The following is an 18,808-nucleotide window of genomic DNA, read 5'->3' as shown; positions in this document are numbered from 1 at the left end:
AGGGGCAGCTAGGTGGTGCAGTGGATAAAGCACCAGCCCTGGATTCAGGAGAACCTGAGTTCAAATCTGGCCTCAAGACACTTGACACTTACTAGCTGTGTGGCCCTGGGCAAGTCACTTAACCCCTCATTGCCCCACCAAAAAAAAAAAAAGAGAGAGAACAATCCACCCCCAGCATCCCTGCCAAAAGACCTGACAGTTATTCCTACTTTTATCGCTACATGTCCATGGAAGCTATCAGGTGCAGAGAGTCTCCCAGCTAAGCAGAACCAGGAGCTTCAAGCTGCCAATCGTGTAACACAGATCACACTAGTTATATTGCCTTTACCCACCCAAAGAAAAGATAATATCCAAATAAGCCACAATAGTCTAAATAGTTCCCAAAGACCTGCCACTTTGGCAATTCAACATTTTGATGTGCATGTTAACACAAAGATTAGTTTAGTTTTTTTTAAGTTTCTTTCTTCACTTTATTTTCTTTGCAAATTCCATTTGAAAAATCAGATCATTCCAGAAAAAGATTATTTACCCTAATAAATAATATGTCCCTACCCACAACCCTCTGAGGATTATACAAATGACTCTTGGAACTCTTCGGGTTCAAGGAGATGCCTTGATTCCTGGCCAAGTTGATAAAATATTCCCCATCCAGATGGGAATACAGCTGTTGGCCCAGAATATTCATCCTCACCCCCATTCCAAGGTCTGCATAGTGAGATCAGTAATTCACATTCCTCATGGAGGCCACTTTGGTGGTTAGTCGACGAGGGAGACCTTTGGCTGCCTGTCTATAATCCTCTGGTTTGGTCTTCAAGAGAGTCACCAAGTTCTGGAGGGCCCGGGATGGCTGGAGGCCCAAGGCATCCATCACATTTATCAGATAGTCTATAGGGTTTAAAGGAAAAAGAAAATACATCTTTACAAGATCTTTCTCTGTAAGCAGGCAAGGATAATCACATTAAAAGCAAACAAACATTACTCAGTACAAAAAGTAAAGATGGCCAGCACATCCTCTTCCTAAATAAAGAACAACCACAGCATTACAACCTGAACGAGGCCACTAAACACATGAAGAAAAGTTCAGGGCACCTCCCCCCCCCAACCAAGCCCCCCATTTAAAGAGAAAATATCCTACAATTCTGTCTGAGGGTTTTCTAAACACAATAAAACTCCTTATAACATAATACATTAGTACATGAATTCAAATGTGCCAAAGGTCAAACCATACATTTAAAAAAATAATTTCATTTAGTAAAATTCCATCACAGCATTTATAACTGAAGTATGAATTACATCCCTTAACCCCAGTCTTGTAAAGGGGTATCATTCTAACTATTAACTGCATCCATTCCAGTGACTTAGTTACAATAATTTGAAGCATCAAGGAAATATGTTTGCTTTTTTAATATATTAAAGTTAAAAGGAAAAAAAACATACACAGAAGTTAAACATGACCTTGTAAACAGGTATGATAAAAATCAGGAGAGCAATTCCATGTTTTCCTTCCTCCCTTCTTTCATTCCTTCCCTTCTCTAAGTTCATATGAGATTAAAAATTTGTACTACATAATGTGGCATTTGATTATATTATGCATTTAATTGTTCTCTACTTTGTGGTTCCTAGCACAACTGATTTTATATCCTTATCATACTGGGCATCTTCCCAAAGATGCTGCCTAGGTAATAAACACACCAAATCAAGCACCAGATTAACTGCTAAAATAGCCTGTTCAGCTGATTAGAATTCAATGACTCCTTGGATGTCCCTTTAAAATATGTGGGAGAAGGGGGCGGCTAGGTGGCAAAGTGGATAAAGCACTGGCCTTGGACTCAGGAGGACCTGAATTCAAATCCAGCCTCAGACACTTGACACTTACTAGCTGTGTGACCCTGGGCAAGTCACATTGCCCCTAAAAAACAAAAAACAAACAAAACAAAACAAAAAAAATATGTGGGAGACATCCAGAAAGGGGAACTGTTGATTCTGAATGCAGATTGAACCATACTGTTTCTACTTTTGTTTTTTTCTTTTTTGGGGTTTTCCCCTTTTGTTCTGATTCTTTTTTTCACAACATGACTAATGTGGGAATACGTTTAATGTGGTTGTACATATATAACCTATATCGGATTGCTTTCTGTCTTGGGGAAGGAATGGAGGGAGGGAGAAAAATGTGATACTAAAAATCTTGTGAAAACAGGTATTGAGGACTGTCTTTGAATGTAACTGGAAAATAATAAAATACTTTTATGATTTAATAAAAAAAATTTTAAATAAAATAAGTGGGAAAAGGAAGAACACAGATAATTATAATTTACAAAGAATCCCCAAATCTCAAGGTTTCAGCCTCTCTTCCTCACCAAGACTTTTTTTTTTTTTTAAGTGAGGCAATTGGGGTTAAGTGAGTTGTCTGAGGCTGGATTTGAACTCAGGTACTCCTGACTCCAGGGCCAGTGCTCTATCCACTGCGCCACCTAGCTGCCCTCTCACCAAGACTTTTACCTAGAACAATTAAATAATAAGTAGTAACACAGATGAATTTTAGTTTCATCTCTTTTTCCTTCCCTAAATAAAATATGCCCAGTGAAGTAGGAAAAGGTAGATGGTTACAATGTGATACTGACAGCTTAATAAGTAAGACCACTGGAATAGGAATAAGAACACTTGGATTGTAGTTCCAGGTCTGCAATTAACTAGCTATGTAACTCTAAACAAATAAATTAAGCTCCCTAGACCTGTTTCCTCACCTATACAATCAGGAGGTTATACTCTATAGTCTCTCTCTGTACTAATATTCTGAGAGTCTATGAATTTAGACTAAGTCCATGGGAGGCAATATGCCATAACAGAAAAAACACTTGAATGTCAGGTTCTAGTTCCAATTCTACCATTAACTAGCTGTTCAACTTTGGGGAATGAACTTTCCCTTGGGAACGAACCTCAGTTTCCTTATCAGTATAATGCAGGGGTTGGACTTCTTGGTATAAAGTTCTTTCCAACTCAATAGTTCTATGATTCTATGAAAGTGACTAGCGCTGAAGGTTTAATCTTCACCCTCTCTGCCACTGTGGAAAAGATTTTTTTGAACATCAGTCAGGCACTCAGATGAGAATCTAGGCACTGCTGCTATCTAGTGCCCTGGGCTGGCAGGGTGATTTTACTGCAAGGAATAAACAGGACACTTGGGCTGCCCCTCAGAAAACTATTGCAAAAGGCTCTTTCTGTAGAGACCAGGCAACATTACACATTCGAAGCTTCTCAGGTATCTTTAAGTATCTTCATGTCCTCTAAGGAGAATCTGCATTGTATAACATAGCTTGGACACAAAAACCAGACTTTTAAAGAGAGATTGAAAGGCTCTCTTTCTCTAGTGTCCTGTGTTGGTGAAGGCTGGTCTATCACCTTTCAGGAAAGAGGCAGAGGGGCACACCTCAGGCTCTGTCGCATGCTTGGTGTGTACTTTAAAATTCTAAATGTGGGTTCTAATCTGTCCCCACCAGTTTTGGGGGGAAACTGACTAAAATCACTGATAAACTAGTTTAGAATTTTTTTAAGGGTTTATTGAAAGATAGTAAAAGAAAAAGAAAGACTGAGAAGAGATTTATTATAACCTGGCAATCCTAGCCTTTCTAATCTCCCACTTCTGAAGTTCCCTGCCACCATGCCGATGTCTCACAGCCAAAGAGCAAGCACAATCCCACCAGCGTCTGTTTCCTCCTTTGTGTCCTCCCAGAAATGGGAGGCTCCTCAAGTTGACTGGCTGGTAGCCTTGATAGACAGTACCCACAAGCAAACGTCACTTCCTGACGCCAAGGACCTTGACCACATGGCTTGCCCTCAGAAGCCTCAGAAACCTCATGGTGGATCTTTTCTACAGTAAGTCTCCAGCAGGTGGCATCATTCCAATCGTTACATTGGGCATGCTAAAAGGAGGCAAGTCCCATATCTGATCTGGCAGCTAGTCTATCCTGTCAGAGGCATAAGGACAGTTCTGGAGTGACCCAAATGAAGAGGGCAGAGAAGCAGACTTGTTAGTGTTGCTCATTCCAATCTAACCCCTATGTATTTGCCCCTAGGGACCAGAAAGATGGCACCATAGTTACTGAGGGAAAGCATTTAATGGAGGAAACCTCCACTGGGGCAGCAGCAACCACCCTAAGCCCCATACATACCGATGTCTGTAGCCAGCTGCTTTGTGGAGTGTGGGGTCAGCTCAGGAATCTGAAGGATCACATCACAATATGTCTGCATTGTGGCCCTGGCAATCGAACCCAACCAGTAGTCGGCCATGTTGTCCAGCTCAGGCAACTCATCCCCTGAAATGAAGAAAGAATATTTTTTGTTTTGATTTGGGTTTTTTTGTGGGGCAATGAGGGTTAAATGACTTGCCCAAGGTCACACAGCTAGTGTCAAGTGTCTGAGGTCAGATTTGAACTCAGGTCCTCCTGAATCCAAAGCTAGTGCTTTATCCACTGTGCCATCTAGCTGCCCCCCAAAACATTAGTTTTTGATAGAGAATGGGGAATGTATTCCAAGTAGTAGTGGAAGTGTGGGAGCAGATGAAAAGTATGGAAATTACATGGGTCAACATAACACATGAAAGAAGAAATGAGCATGGCATGTTTGAGAACCTGGAGTGAAGAATGAATACCATAGAGCAGTAGAAAATAAGGTTAGATTGCAGTATGGGGCCAGATTATAATCTTTTTCCCCATGCAAGTCCTTGGACCCAGTAAAATCTAGTCAATACCCCTCCTTCCACCCCCACTTTAAGAACTCTTGCTCTGGGACATTACAAAAGAGAGATTAGATGAAGTGTGGAACCACTGACATAAATGGGGAATAACTGTCCTGAAGGAGGAGCAGTGAGAAAATAAGTTCTATTTTGGACATGCTGAATTTGCTATGACAGTAGATCATACAAATGGACATTTTCTATTGTTGGCTGGAATCAGAGAAATGAAGCACAAATAGAAGATCAGGGATGGAGATGTAAATTTAGGAGTCATCAGTACAGGAATGATAGTTGAAGTTGTGAGAATGGATGAGTGAGTGACTGTAGGAAAGGAAAGAAGGGCAAGATGAATCTTGGAGGACATTCTTTTTTTTTTTTGGTGGGGCAATGGGGATTAAGTGACTTGCCCAGGGTCACACAGCTAGTAAGTGTCAAGTGTCTGAGGCCGGATTTGAACTCAGGTACTCCTGAATCCAGGGCCGGTGCTTTATCCACTGCGCCACCTAGCCACCCCTTTGGAGGACATTCTTAAGTCAAGAGGCAGGGAAGAAGAGTCAGTAAAGAACAGTCAGAGAAGCAGGAGAATAACCAAGGAGAAGAACTATCACAAAAGCCAAGGGGGAAGAGAGTTTCAAAAAGTGATGTTGAAAAGCTAGGTTTTTGAACAGCAGCAGCAATATAATATCTTTTAACTTTGGATTTGGTTTCAGTGGAAAGACTTGTAATTATTTCAATCTTCCTCAATTTTAATAGCAGCTACTTCATAGAAATGCTTTTGCTTAAGTTACACCAAGGACTTTTGACTTTACTCAAAGAGAACATGAATGTTCTGATGTTCCACCCTTGAGATCCATAATATTTATCTTTGTTTTCTAGGCCTGTGACCAACCTGTGCCTATCAATTGACCCTCCATTTGAGGCAAAGTTTTCCAGAACCTTGAACTTATCACCCTCTGCTTTTCGATATATACTATCAGCCCTCACCTGTTCTGTTATAAATACCCATCAGAGTAACAAACATCAACAGTGTTAAACATCTCAGTGAATACTTTCTCCTTACTATGCACTCACAATTCCACTGTTGTAGCTTTTTGACAATTGTTGATCCAACACTGTTAATTCTATTAAAGTGAATTAGTTCACTGATAAGAGGGGTATAAAAAGAAGAGTAAAATGGGAATTAAAAGAACTGGCTTCTAATCTGAATTAAACCTCTAGACCTGAGGTAAGAGTTTTCTTTTCTCTGGCCTCAAGTTTCCTCATCCATAAAATACTCCAAAGACTATCTAAGGTTCCATCCAGTGCAACATTTTATTAGTTTTTATTTCGGAAGAGGGTATATCGTAAGCAGACAGGTGCATCACTGATAGGAGGGCAGCATGGCATTTTACAAAGAGTGCTGGATTTAGAAGTCAGAGGACCCAAGTTCAAATTTCCACTCTTAAACTTACTACCCTTGCAACTCTGGGCAAATCATTTAGCCTCTAGGAGCTTCAGTTTCCTCACCTGAAAAGAGAGGGCTTTGGACTAGATAACCTATTCTTTCCCACTATAAATTTATGATCCTGTGACATTCAGTATTCTTTTCTCACAAGGCTAGAAATATCTGGATCAGTGTTTTTCCCAAGGTGCAATAATAGCTAAGTGATTCTCTTACCTTGCTCAGGAGGAAATGGCAGCTTTCCAGCATGCAATGCTAATTCCAAAGCAGAATCTTCCTGGGTAACAAATGGCTCAAGATTTAGTGGGAGGGACATGATATACTGCCCAATCTAAACAGAAAATAAAGTACTATTATTATTAAGGTCCAGGTGTAATAAGTACAAACATTTTACTAGCCCACAAAAAAAGGTTACTAGTTTGTTCTTCTAACTGGTAGCAAAATAAAGGAAATCAGCATTCTTTCTTAATCAAAGTCCTTACTCAACTTAAACTCAAAGACTTAAAAAAATCTGATTGTACATTTTTGAGCTGAAGTTAACAACAGCTTTAACCACTAAGACGCCCTAGCTGCTCTTTTCTCTCAATATTCACTCCCTTGGTGATCTCATTCACCCTCAGGACAAAAGAGACTCTCCAGCTATCATCTCTTTTTGGTAGAATACCAGATCTACATTACCTCTCGCCCAGAGATCTCACCTGTATTCCAGTCCTGTATTTCCAACTGACAGCTTATCTACTTGGATTTTGGCTGTCATATCTGATTTGTATTGGCAGGATTCAGGCAATTATATAATATACTAATATGCTTATTCAAAGGAAAATAAGAGACAAAATATCCTAATACAAGAGCTCTCTGACCTCAATTTCTTTCCAGAACTTAGTTACATTGACTATTACAGACTTTCCTAAGCCTATGATATTCTACATATGCAATAGATAGACTTATGTGTATGCATGTGTGTTTGTGTAATCATTATCACTGTATTCAGACAGCACTCTTGACTTTCCTGCTGTTCTTATGTGTAGATATATTTTAAAAGATTAAGAGATGACCCATGGGCCTTTCCCTGCTGCCTACACATAAATACCATTCTCTGAGTAGAAGATTTCAGTAATAACTTCAGATCCCAGTGCTATATGCAACTCTGCCTCTGAGATTCATTGCTGTTCTATATCTAGCTTCGGACAATGAGTGCTAGTGTACCCCATTATTGTTATTCTCTTGGCAGCTCACAACGGTGTTCAAATCTAGTCTCAGACACTTACTAGCTGTGAGACTCTGAGCAAGTCACTTAAGTCTCTGTTTGCCTTACTCTACTGGAAAAGAACATGGTAAATCACTCCAGTATCTTTGCCAAGAAAACCCCATGGATAGTATTGTCCATAGGTCATGAAAAATCAAGCACCACTAAACAACGACAAATAGGCCTTTACGGCCTTGTGTATAAAAACCAAAACTGTGGTTCTGAGAGCTCAGTAAAACAGAGTCTTAGAGATGAAACTCGTGTTCTACTGTATACAGCACTGACCACTGCTAACCCCCTCAGACTTCTCCCACTTCTCCACCCCATTCTCAGAGCCTCATTTTCCTCCTCTGTTAAAACAGGAACAGTAACATTTGCCTCCCCCTCACCTCACATGAGAGAATCAAAGGGGATAATGGGTATAACCTGCTTTGTAAATATTAAACCATTTTATAACCCTTGAAGGACTACAGAAACAGGAGCTACTTCTTTTTACTGAGACAATGATGATCTACAGTGCTAGTTAATTCAATGATCATACATTTCTAGTACCTTTTTTCCAAAGAGCACTTATTATGTAAATGGAATCTCATTAAACCTCTCACTATCTCTAGAAAGTTGTCAATATCGTGCTAATTTTACAGAAAAAAAGAAATCCAATCAGGTGTGAATAAGAGAAAATAAACTAGAATCCACATGTTGCTTTCTTGCTTATTCACTGGGTTCTCTAGATACAAGACAACACAATTTATCTGTAAGGACCTGGTCCTTGATGTGCTAAATAAATGGCAACGGTGTGGCTACAGTACAAACAGTTCACTGGACTATGAGAAACATTATGAGTTTACCCTCCTTCCAAGAGAGGTAGCAGAACACTTGAAATTAGCATTTATTTTCAATTGATTCAAATAAGTTTTTATATAACCTGACTGAAACAAGACTGAAAATAATAAAAATTGCTCATTTGTTTGAAGCTGCCAACACTTTCCCTATTTCTATGAAGGACTGAGAAAATCAAAAGGGTACGGGGCAGCTAGATGGCACAGTGGTTAAAGCACCAGCCCTGGATTCAGAAGTACCTGAGTTCAAATCCGGCCTCAGACACTTAACACTTACTAGCTGTGTGACCCTGGGCAAGTTACTTAACCCCCATTGCTCCGCAAAAAAAAAAAAAAAAAAAAAAATCAAAAGGGTATCACCAACTTCTAATCTTGGAGCTTTTCTCACAAATCAATGTATTTAATGTATCTTAATTTTTTTTCTTTTCATGAAACTCCACCTTCATCCTTTTAAAAAATTTTATGTAAAACATTACCATATTAGTCCTTTTATATAAAAAGACTCAAGTTAAAAAAAAGAGAGAGAAAGCACAAGATAGTATGATTCAGTCTGTGTTCAATCAATATCAGTTCTTTCTCTGGAGGTAGATAGTATGCTTCATCATTAGTCCTTTGGGATTGGCTTGGAACATTGTATTGCTGAGAGTAGTTAAGTCATTCACAATTTCTCATGAACAATAATGCTGTCACTGTGTACAATGATCTCCTGGTTTTGCTTACTTCACTGTACATCAGTTCATATGAGTCCAGGTTTTTCTGAAATCATCCTGCTTGTCATTTCTTATAGCACAATAATATTCCATTACAGTCATATACCACAGCTTGTTCAGTCATTCCCCAGTTGATGGACTCCACCTTCATCCTTTAGCTATCTTAGGTTTTTCCAAAGCCTTTTAAACTAAGTTTTCCCTTAAAGAATGTGACTTAAATGCAGACATTGTAAATGTCAAGGTTCAAAACACACAACTGGGATAAACAGCCACTTAACCTAGAATGTCAAGCAGCCAAAACAACAAAAGCTATTTTATTTTGCTGCGGCTGTCTCAGAGAAATCCATATGCTATGTCTCTTACGTTGCTAATATATTCAAGAGGGGTAAGACTAAATGTGGGTAGATCATCTGTCAAAGTCTCTCCAATTCCAGCTGTGTTCCAACTCTGAAAAAGGAGAAAAAACCAATATTATTAAATAATTCTGTTTTAATCAATCATCTGAGTCCATCAATGACCCAATCTTAATTGGACCTAAGCTAGGCTGAGGAAGTGAGGAAGTGATGAAGTAAAGAGAAAAGATCATTTATATGTTGGAATGTAACCCTGAAGCTCTGCTTTGGCATAGTGGAGCCAGGAAAGACCTGAGTTCCTATGCCATTTCTGACACAGAACTAGCCATGTGACTATGGACATATCAGTGTGCACATGGACTAAGCACAAAGAGCCTTAGTTTCCTCATCTGTAAAATGGAAGTGATAACACCCACCCTGCCTACCTCACAGAGTTGTTATGGGTTCAAATAAGATTATGTATGTAAAGTGCTTTGTAAACCTTAAAAGAGTGTGGTACAATGGCAAGACCACTGGATTTGGAGGCAGAGAACCTTAGTTTGAATTCCAAATCTGGCACTTATTAATGAGATGGCCCTGGGAAAGTCATTTAACCTCTCTAGGTCTCAGTTCCTCTACTACACAGTGAGAGGACTGGGCTTTGTAAATGACTTTCAGCTCTAAATCCATGATCCTATGATCCTGGGCACTCTATAAATGTCCATTATTATTAATATTATTTTTCTTCAAGAACTGACCTACTCCTCTTGATTTTTTTTCCCCTTCTAGGAAAGACTCTTTCTTTATAGAGGAGGTTTCTTTATTTCTCTACCCCTGCCCCTGAGTTTTCTTGTCCTGGTTCACACTTTCTGCTCTAAATTTCCTTCTCTGATTTCAAATATGTCTTTGTCCTCAATGTTTTCCTTTCTGTCAGTCAATTTCTAACTTACTACAAATTAACATTTCAAATGTCTATATGTATTCTTTCAGTTCAACAAATATTTACTGAGTGTCTCCTACATGCAAAGCACCGTTCTAGGTGCTAAGGCAAAAGGATATTTAAAACACATGCTCTTTCTCTTCTTCCTTCCTCAAGTAGTTTAATAGGGAACGTAAGATAAATGCTTATATTACAAAGCAGTATAAGAGAAAGTGCCAGAGGATCACAGATCTAGAACTAGACAGGACCCCTGAGGCCATTCAGTCTAACCCTTTCACTTTACAGATGAGAAACAGAGGCCCAAGGAGCATAAAAGGCTGTCAATTTTTCCCTCACAATGTTTCTTCCTTTCATCTTTCACTTTTGGTCTGAATGACACAAACCTGATTCAAGTTAATGGTATTAACTCAAGAAATCATATTAAATAATAACTTATGGAAGAAAAGTAAGCCCTTAATATGAGATTCTAGGATACTCAAGATGGACTTTCCTTAAAGGCTCCAGAAAGAAAAGGTGAATGTTAATTCTATGAGAAGCAGAGCCAAGGGAGTTCCAAAGATAGTTGGCTTCCTGTTGGAAAGAGGACTCTGAAATAAATCATAATGGGTCCCTGGGAGAAACTTCCAAAAACTCACCTCCATCTTGGAAATTAGTAGGAGCTGTTGTTTGATGCGCAAGAAAACAGAGTCAAAGGCCAACTGATGAGCCTGCTGATTAAGGCGAGTTAGGGCTGTTCGAGAGGTAGACAGCAGGCTGTGATTACTTGAGCTTTTTTCCTAAGTAAGAATAAAAGGTCATATTAATAAGCAGAAAATATTGCAAAATTTTTACTAAGTATGGGACATAATATCTCTGAATACAAAGTTCTATCCAGGGGAGAAGCTAGGTGGTGCAGCAGATAAAGCAGTGGCCTTGGATTCAGGAGGACCTGAGTTCAAATCTGGCCTCAGACACTTTACACTTACTAGCTGTGTGACCCTGGGCAAGTCACTTAAACCCCCCCAAAAAAGGAGAAAAAAAAAAAGAAAGAAAGTTCTATACAAAGACTGCCATAAAAGACATGAAGTGGCAAAACTTTTTGAAAAATGACAGAAAAAATAACAGAATTTAAGGAATATCTTTATACAACTTCTGGCTATCCAGGGAACAGGGGAAGAGGTAGGGAAAAAATGATTAGCTTAACATCTATGTACACTAAATACATAAACATGACCATGATTTCCAAGGAATTCAAGTCAATAAAACTTAACTAAAAGCCAGCATATGTTCTGCTTGTGTAAGTCTCAAGGAATTCTAAATAGCCTGAGAAAATACCACAACAGAAAATGTAACCTTAGCTTTGCTATTATGAATTAGTCAATTAAGACAAACAGACATAAATCAGATTAGCAATAAAGATAAACAAAGTTATTTTAACCTAATCACAAAAACACGGATGAATGGATTTACAGAATTACTTTAAGAAATGTATGTGTCAGGCTCAAACACAGGCAGTTAAGGGGGTCAGATTATAGAGAGCAGGTAAGCCCATAAAGATGACACACCAGCATTAAGATCTGATCCTGCCCTAAAGTATGTAGTAGCCTGGAAAATGATTGACTAAGTTGCATAGGGATACATGTGGCCAAAAACATGTAACAAGATTCACTGGACAAGATTCAATACAAGATGGGTACAGAGTTTTTATACCAAATTTTCTGAAAACATTTCTGGATATAAAACTGGTAGGCCACACATTATCAATGCTACCATTCACATTATAAACCACAATTTACTATTTGCGTCACCCTTTTTGTTGAAAGGGTTCTTATCCCCAAATGCTAAGAACATTTTTCAGAGTTAACACAGGTAGACAGACTTAAGTGAGATTCAATGTATAAATAGGAAAGAACAATGCCATCGGGCAAGCAGCAACATAAATCTCACACAATGAACAAGAACAACTATTTTAGAGGCGGAGTATCAGACCCTAAAAACCTCCAGAGTTAAGGCCAAGGGAAAAGCTTTTGTTTCTAAGAATTCTGTCGTCTGGCCTCATACCTTAAGAGTGTAAAGTACTTCCATTAAACTGGCATATTCTACTGGATTCTCCTTCTGAAGATAATTATATTCCTGCCATGGGTTCTTAACAGAAGTCTTCTTATCCGTCAGGTTGCTATCCTGAAAGCCTGTCAAACTACGAGGGCTGTAAGAGTCCGCAAGATACTTCCCAGCTGTGGACAAAATCCTATAATAAGAATGAGTATTATTATTATTATGACATAATGTGTGTGTGTGTGTGTGTGTGTGTGTGTGTGTGTGTGAGAGACACCAGTAGATCAACATGAAGCAAGTAGGGAATGATTATTACAATTTCCATGTTAGAACTAAGGAAATGAAAGCACTGGGGGTGAAGCAATTTCCCACAGTCACAAGCCATACAAGGGCTAAATTCAACAGGACAAGATGGATGACTGTGGAGAAAAGGCTACAGAAATATGAATGGGTTTTCTATGGGTTTTCTTCCCCTGCTAAAATATAAGTTCCTTCAGGACAGGAATTATCTTGTTTCTGTCTTTGTATACCCACTGCCTTAGCACAGTACCTTGCCATAATCAATATTTAATAAATGTTTACTGAAACTGAAGACCTCAGATGTTCTTATTCCTAATTTAGTGCTCTTTCCACCACATTGCTGCCTCCCTAAAAGTTCACATGAGTAAATGGGAATAGGTTCAAGTGTGATGAGACAGTTGTCAAGACTGTCTTCAAGAACCATTACAATCACAAACAACTTCCAGGGTGGGTGGCGGGGGGGAAGGTATAGGAGGGATCTTTGTACCTTTAGATTTATGCTTCAAAGATTTCCCCTTTAGTTGAATGAAAATGAAGTTTTAGGCCTCATTTATGAAAAAGACAAGAAATCTATATGCAATGTATGGGGTGGTCAGATATTGAAGATCAGATATATGAGAAATTAGTTTCCTCCCTTGCTCTTCAGGTAGCCATTCCTCCTTTGCATAGTTGTTGTAACATAAGCCTCAATCATTTCAATAGAACTGACTTCAATATATCATCTTACTGTTCAAACTGAAGAGCAGTGTAGAGTTAGAACTCTTTAAAACATAAAAGATGGCAATTTTTTTAAAAAATCACATTAAGTAAAGTACTGCATAGTCTCCAAAGAAAGATGTGGGCATTTTCCTCTTATTTTACTTTTTCTTTCCTAGAGAAGTATCAGAAAATCCAATTTATCATCTGATTTCATATGATGTTAATCAATAGTACTGTGATCTCAAATAACCTGATTTCCTGTGGTAATTAACTGAAATGTATACTTTTGTTTCACACATTTCTTCAATTAATTTTATTTTTTTTTATTTTTATTTTTTTTGCGGGGCAATGGGGGTTAAGTGACTTGCCCAGGGTCACACAGCTAGTAAGTGTCAAGTGTCTGAGGCTGGATTTGAACTCAGGTACTCCTGAATCCAAGGCCGATGCTTTATCCACTGCGCCACCTAGCTGCCCCATGCACCACCTAGCTGCCCCTTCAATTAATTTTAAAGAAAGCTGTCAGCAATTCATCAAGGCCGTAAAAACTTGTGAATGTCACAGTTTATATTCATAAAGCACTCTGTAATTTACAAAGAGCTGCTCTTTAAACAATCCTGCAAGGTGGCTAATGTTAAGTATTAGCATACCCATTTCACAGATAAGGAAATTGAGCTTTCAAGAAGTTAAGTGATTGGCCCATAGTACATGGGATCTCAAAGTATGGTTTTCCTATTAAACTACTCCAAAAGGATTCTAACATAAGTCCCCAACATTTTAGTCTATGGACAACTTTCCAAGAACTAGCAACATTTCAATGCAGAAAAAAAAAACCAAACATACACCTCACATATCTGAGTCACATACATATACGGCAAATCCTTCAGCTAACAGCTATATAATCCCACTTTTACTCACTACAAAAACATTAAATGATCAGTTTCTACAATATAGCAATCTTGCAAGAGGTTGATGACAAATTCCAAGCCTGCTGCTGAAATGAATTCCATAGTATTCCAAGGGGCTGCCTCTGTTATTTAAGGGAGTGGTCTTTGTTAGAAGTCTGTGTTCCATATTTTAGATAGATTGGGAGATAAGATAAGCTTTATAGCCCAGTGTCACTCATTTTTTCTCCTTAACAGAGAGGACACATGGTAGATTATTGTCTTTCCTTCCAATTCTCCATGTTTATAGGATCGCAGACTAAGCATACAATATTTTGTATTTGCCTGTTCCTTTCCATTTCTATCACCAAAATTCACCTTGTCATGAATAACTCATGATAGCCTGCAACTCACAGGAAATCCCTGCTTCAAACTCTGAGAAGTCAAATCTTTTACTCAGATTTCCCTATGTTTGAAATACCTAGTCCCAATTTAGGACTTTACCTTAAATATCTATCTCTTCCAGGAAACCTTACCTGAGAGATCAGAATCTGATTTCTATCTCATTCATTGTCAACAATGTTCATGGTAAATGTTCATTTCTGTTACTTGTATATTCTATTGCACATACACATAATATTTTGTGAATCCATTTATTCACATAACTTCTTAGTTTATCTATGAAGATAGTCCCAACTTACGAACAAACCATACCTACAGTCACCCCTGACCTGTCCCAATTTCCCCAATAACAAAGTAGCTACCATGAAATCAGTTATGAAAAACTCTGCGTTTTTGTAAGAATTATGCTTTCATAAGTAAAAAGAGAGAAGATATGAAAAACATAAATAGATTAAAGGAATTGACCACAGGGACAGAATCTGAAATAAGAGCAAATGGTCTGTGTGGTATTTCTCCCATCCAAAAACATCTTCCCCTCTCACACTCTATACTGCTCCATTTTTTTTTCCATTTCACTTTTATATTGCCTTAAATTCTACCAATTAGAAACTTTTTAACCTTAGCAAAAAATCTTCTTTTGAAATGCCAATAACTGAGAAGTTAGCAGTCATCAATACATCAGTGTGAATTCAATCATATTGCTTTTCTTTAACATCTAGCTATCACTGACACTGAGGGAATGCTTCTTTGGGGGGAGGGAAGGGGAGTAATTTTAGAACATAAAATACTTTGAGAAAGGCAGACCTGGCTGAGGTACAAAAGTGAGGGGCTTAAAGAGCATGAAGTCACTGAGTTCCTGAGATGGGCATCAGGGCAAAAAAAGGAGAATGTAAAAATTTCCTATCTCAAATTTTTGCCAAGGAAACTATCTTTCTTCTCTCTTCTGCTCCCAGTACTTAAAATTCAGACATATACCATACTTTGACTACACTGTGAATTCAATATATTTGAGGCCTGACATGGCCACTATTTATAATATTCTTTCTATGGAAAAATATGTTTAGAGGTCTAAGCAACTTAGTTAAAAATGAAATTTTTGGAATTTAAATGAGGAATTTCTACATTGTTTTCTCAAATAACCTAAAGACTTCCTGACTGTAAAGACCATGACTAAATAAAACTATGCTCTTAACCCTTACTTTAGCACTATATATAACAAAGGCCTCTCTTGGTGCTTGATGTTTGATAAAGACAGAAATGATTATGATAATGAAAACAACAATAATAGATTTTTTAAATCCAGGTACAGATCAGCAGGTCTTAAATTGTACATTTTGGATCTAATAGATTTGTAATGAATGTAACACATTTTTTAAAATCAAGTTTCCTTCTAAACAGAAAATCATAATGCAGTCTTCCTTACCTGTTTGCCAGTTGCTGTTCAAAGTCCCCACAATGCCGCAAAAGTTCACCACAGGTGGCTATTATCCTAAGCAAAACAAAAAGCACTTAAAACACTGAAGTACACAGAATGATGACATTTTACATGCCAAACACTATCTTATTAACAAAAAACTCTGACTATTCACAACATTTTGTAATGCTATGTCCAAGGGGAAAGTTAACTATTTAATGACCTGATGGAAAGCATTTCCTCCTTTGGTAATTAATACAAAAGGTAAATGCTGTCTATTTACAAGGTCCTTCCTGTCCCTAGCCTCTCTGCCATGGATCAGTTTTCCCTGCTATGGGAGTTCCAGTAATAATAAATAACAGAGTTGCCTCAGGAATCTCATCTTGAGAAAGAGAAAGAATTAAGTCCCCATCAATTGGAGAAAGGCTAAACAAATTATGGTATATTAATGTAAGAGAATGTCACTGTGTTGTAAGAAATGATAGGTAAGAATTCAGGGAAACCTAGAAAGACTGGTTTGAACAAATGCAGGATCAAATAAGCAGAACCAGGAAAATAATTTACACAATGAACACAATAATGTAAAGGAAAATAACACTAAAAGACCTCAAAATTCTTGTCACTGCAGTATCCAATCATGACTTCAGAGCTCTGATGCTGAAAGCATGTCTTCAACTTCTCAGCAGAGAGATTTTATTTGGTACAATGGATGGCTGGCAGAAGGGGGATGTTGGTGGGAAAATGACAGTAAGTGTTTAAAAAAAAAAAAGCACTGACAAAACATTTTTTAAAATACTTGGGGGCGGGGGGGGGGGGGGGGGAGGAAGCTAGGTGGCACAGTGGATAGAGCACCAGCCCTGGAGTCAGGAGTACCTGAGTTCAAATCTGACCTCAGACACTTAACACTTACTAGCTGTGTGACCCTGGGCAAGTCACTTAACCCCAACTGCCTCACTAAAAAATAAAATAAAATAAAATAAAATAAAAAATAAAATACTTGGGGGGGGAGTGTTCTATAAGATCAGAATGTTTTATTTAATATTTGTTGAGGCACTATACAAAACTTAGATACTACTAAGGTTGTATTTTAGAGTTTTCTGTCTCTGATTTCATCGGAATCCAATGAGAAACAATCTACTCATTCTTCAAAGATAAGTTGCTAAAGCTGTCACATTTGAATTTAGTAGTCCTTTGATTTTCAAGGGTTCTCATGTCAGACTTCAAATTTCAACAGGTGAGCCCTTTAACACCAAATTCATGTCAGGACAGATGCTGGGGATTAAAAATATCCCAAGTCTGGTTAACTTTTAACTTTCTCTCAAAATGCCTATCACCAGGGTATCTAGGCATTCCATCTTAAGGAAGGTTTATGAGAACTAAAACATTCCATCACCCTTCAGGTACAACACAACTACCTTGTATACACCATCTCAATGTACACTAAGAAACTGTGGACCAAGGGGAAGCAAAACATGTTAGCATGTTAGGCCACTGTGGTCTTTATAGCAGGGGCCTGGGTCTGCTCTAGGGTAACAAGGGAGACTTAGACCAGAATGGTTCCCTGCTAACTTCTATACATCTTTTTTTTTTTTGGTGGGACAATGGGGGTTAAGTGACTTGCCCAGGGTCACACAGCTAGTGAGTGTCAAGTGTCTGAGGCCAGATTTGAACTCAGGTACTCCTGAATCCAGGGCCAGTGCTTTAACCACTGCACCACCCAGCTGCCCCCCGAAATCAGTTTTTTTGGTTTTTGTGGGGGTTTTTTGGTAGGGCAATGGGGATTAAGTGATTTGCCCAGGGTCATACAGCTAGTAAGTGTCAAGTGTCTGAGGCCAGATTTGAACTCGGGTACTTCTGAATCCAAGGCTGGTGCTTTATCCACTACGCCACCTAGCTGCCCCCTCTATACATCTTCCAAGCAGACCCAAATCTCCTTGCCAAATCTAGGCTGAAATCACTTAGAGGCTTTTTAAACAGATGTTCCTGAACCAACCAGACTCCTGAGGATGTGTGTCAGTGTGCATGGCTTGATGACTATCATATTAAAGATTTAGCCAAAGAGATTTCATCAAACACAGGTTCTAGTCCTGACTGTCCTTTTGGCAAATCACTTCCTCTCTCACATTGCTGTTTCCAGACAATGCAATGTTCCCTTATGATTAATTATCCCAATTCTTAACAAAGAAATTTAGATTTCCAAACAAGAAAATGTCTTTTCATTTCTTCCACTCTATTAAATTTGTTTGTTCACTATACTCAACAACTCGATTATAACAGAAGACAGTATTGGGCTAAATCAATTAGGTTTTGGACTGTTTTGTTTTTTAATTAAAAGAATACATTTGGTTCTATACAAACTTGGCTATGGGGATAAAGAAGTATTAATCCATTCAAAATTTTTAAAAAAACTATTATGCATCATTGAAGTTCTGCTAGGTATGTGATTCTTGGTTGTAATCCCGGTTCCCTTGCCCTCTGGAATATCATATTCCAAGCCCTCTGATCCTTTAATGTAGAAGCTACTAAGTCTTGTGTTATCCTGACTGTGGTTCCACAGTACTTGAATTGTTTCTTTCTGGCTGCTTGCAATATTTTCTCCTTGACCTGGGAGGTCTGGAATTTGGCTATAATATTCCCGGAGGTTTTCATTTTGAGATCTCTTTCAGAAGGTAATCTGTGGATTCTTTCAATTTCTATTTTATCTTCTGCTTCTAGAATATCAGGGTAATTTTCCCTGACAATTTCTTGGAAGATGATGTCTAGGATCTTTTTTTGATCATGGCTTTCAAGAAATCTAATAATTTTAAAATTACCTTTCCTGGATCTATTTTCCAGGTC

The 18,808-nt window shown here is 38.3% G+C and overlaps 1 protein-coding gene across 1 annotated transcript in view; it reads right to left on the bottom strand.

The window, feature by feature from the left end:
- Window positions 1-445: 445 nt before the first annotated feature.
- The window catches only part of COG7 (component of oligomeric golgi complex 7), a 70,577-nt gene continuing 52,214 nt past the window's right edge, over window positions 446-18,808 (bottom strand). Inside the window, 7 exon segments of the mRNA XM_043976024.1 lie at window positions 446-885; window positions 4,170-4,313; window positions 6,390-6,504; window positions 9,332-9,415; window positions 10,876-11,016; window positions 12,281-12,467; window positions 15,980-16,045. Of these exon segments, the coding sequence (XP_043831959.1) occupies window positions 719-885; window positions 4,170-4,313; window positions 6,390-6,504; window positions 9,332-9,415; window positions 10,876-11,016; window positions 12,281-12,467; window positions 15,980-16,045 (904 nt within the window). The 3' untranslated portion in view covers window positions 446-718.

The sequence above is a fragment of the Dromiciops gliroides genome, chromosome 1, assembly GCF_019393635.1.
Source record: "Dromiciops gliroides isolate mDroGli1 chromosome 1, mDroGli1.pri, whole genome shotgun sequence".
Lineage (NCBI taxonomy): Eukaryota > Metazoa > Chordata > Mammalia > Microbiotheria > Microbiotheriidae > Dromiciops > Dromiciops gliroides.
This window is presented reverse-complemented; position numbering and strand designations above follow the sequence as displayed.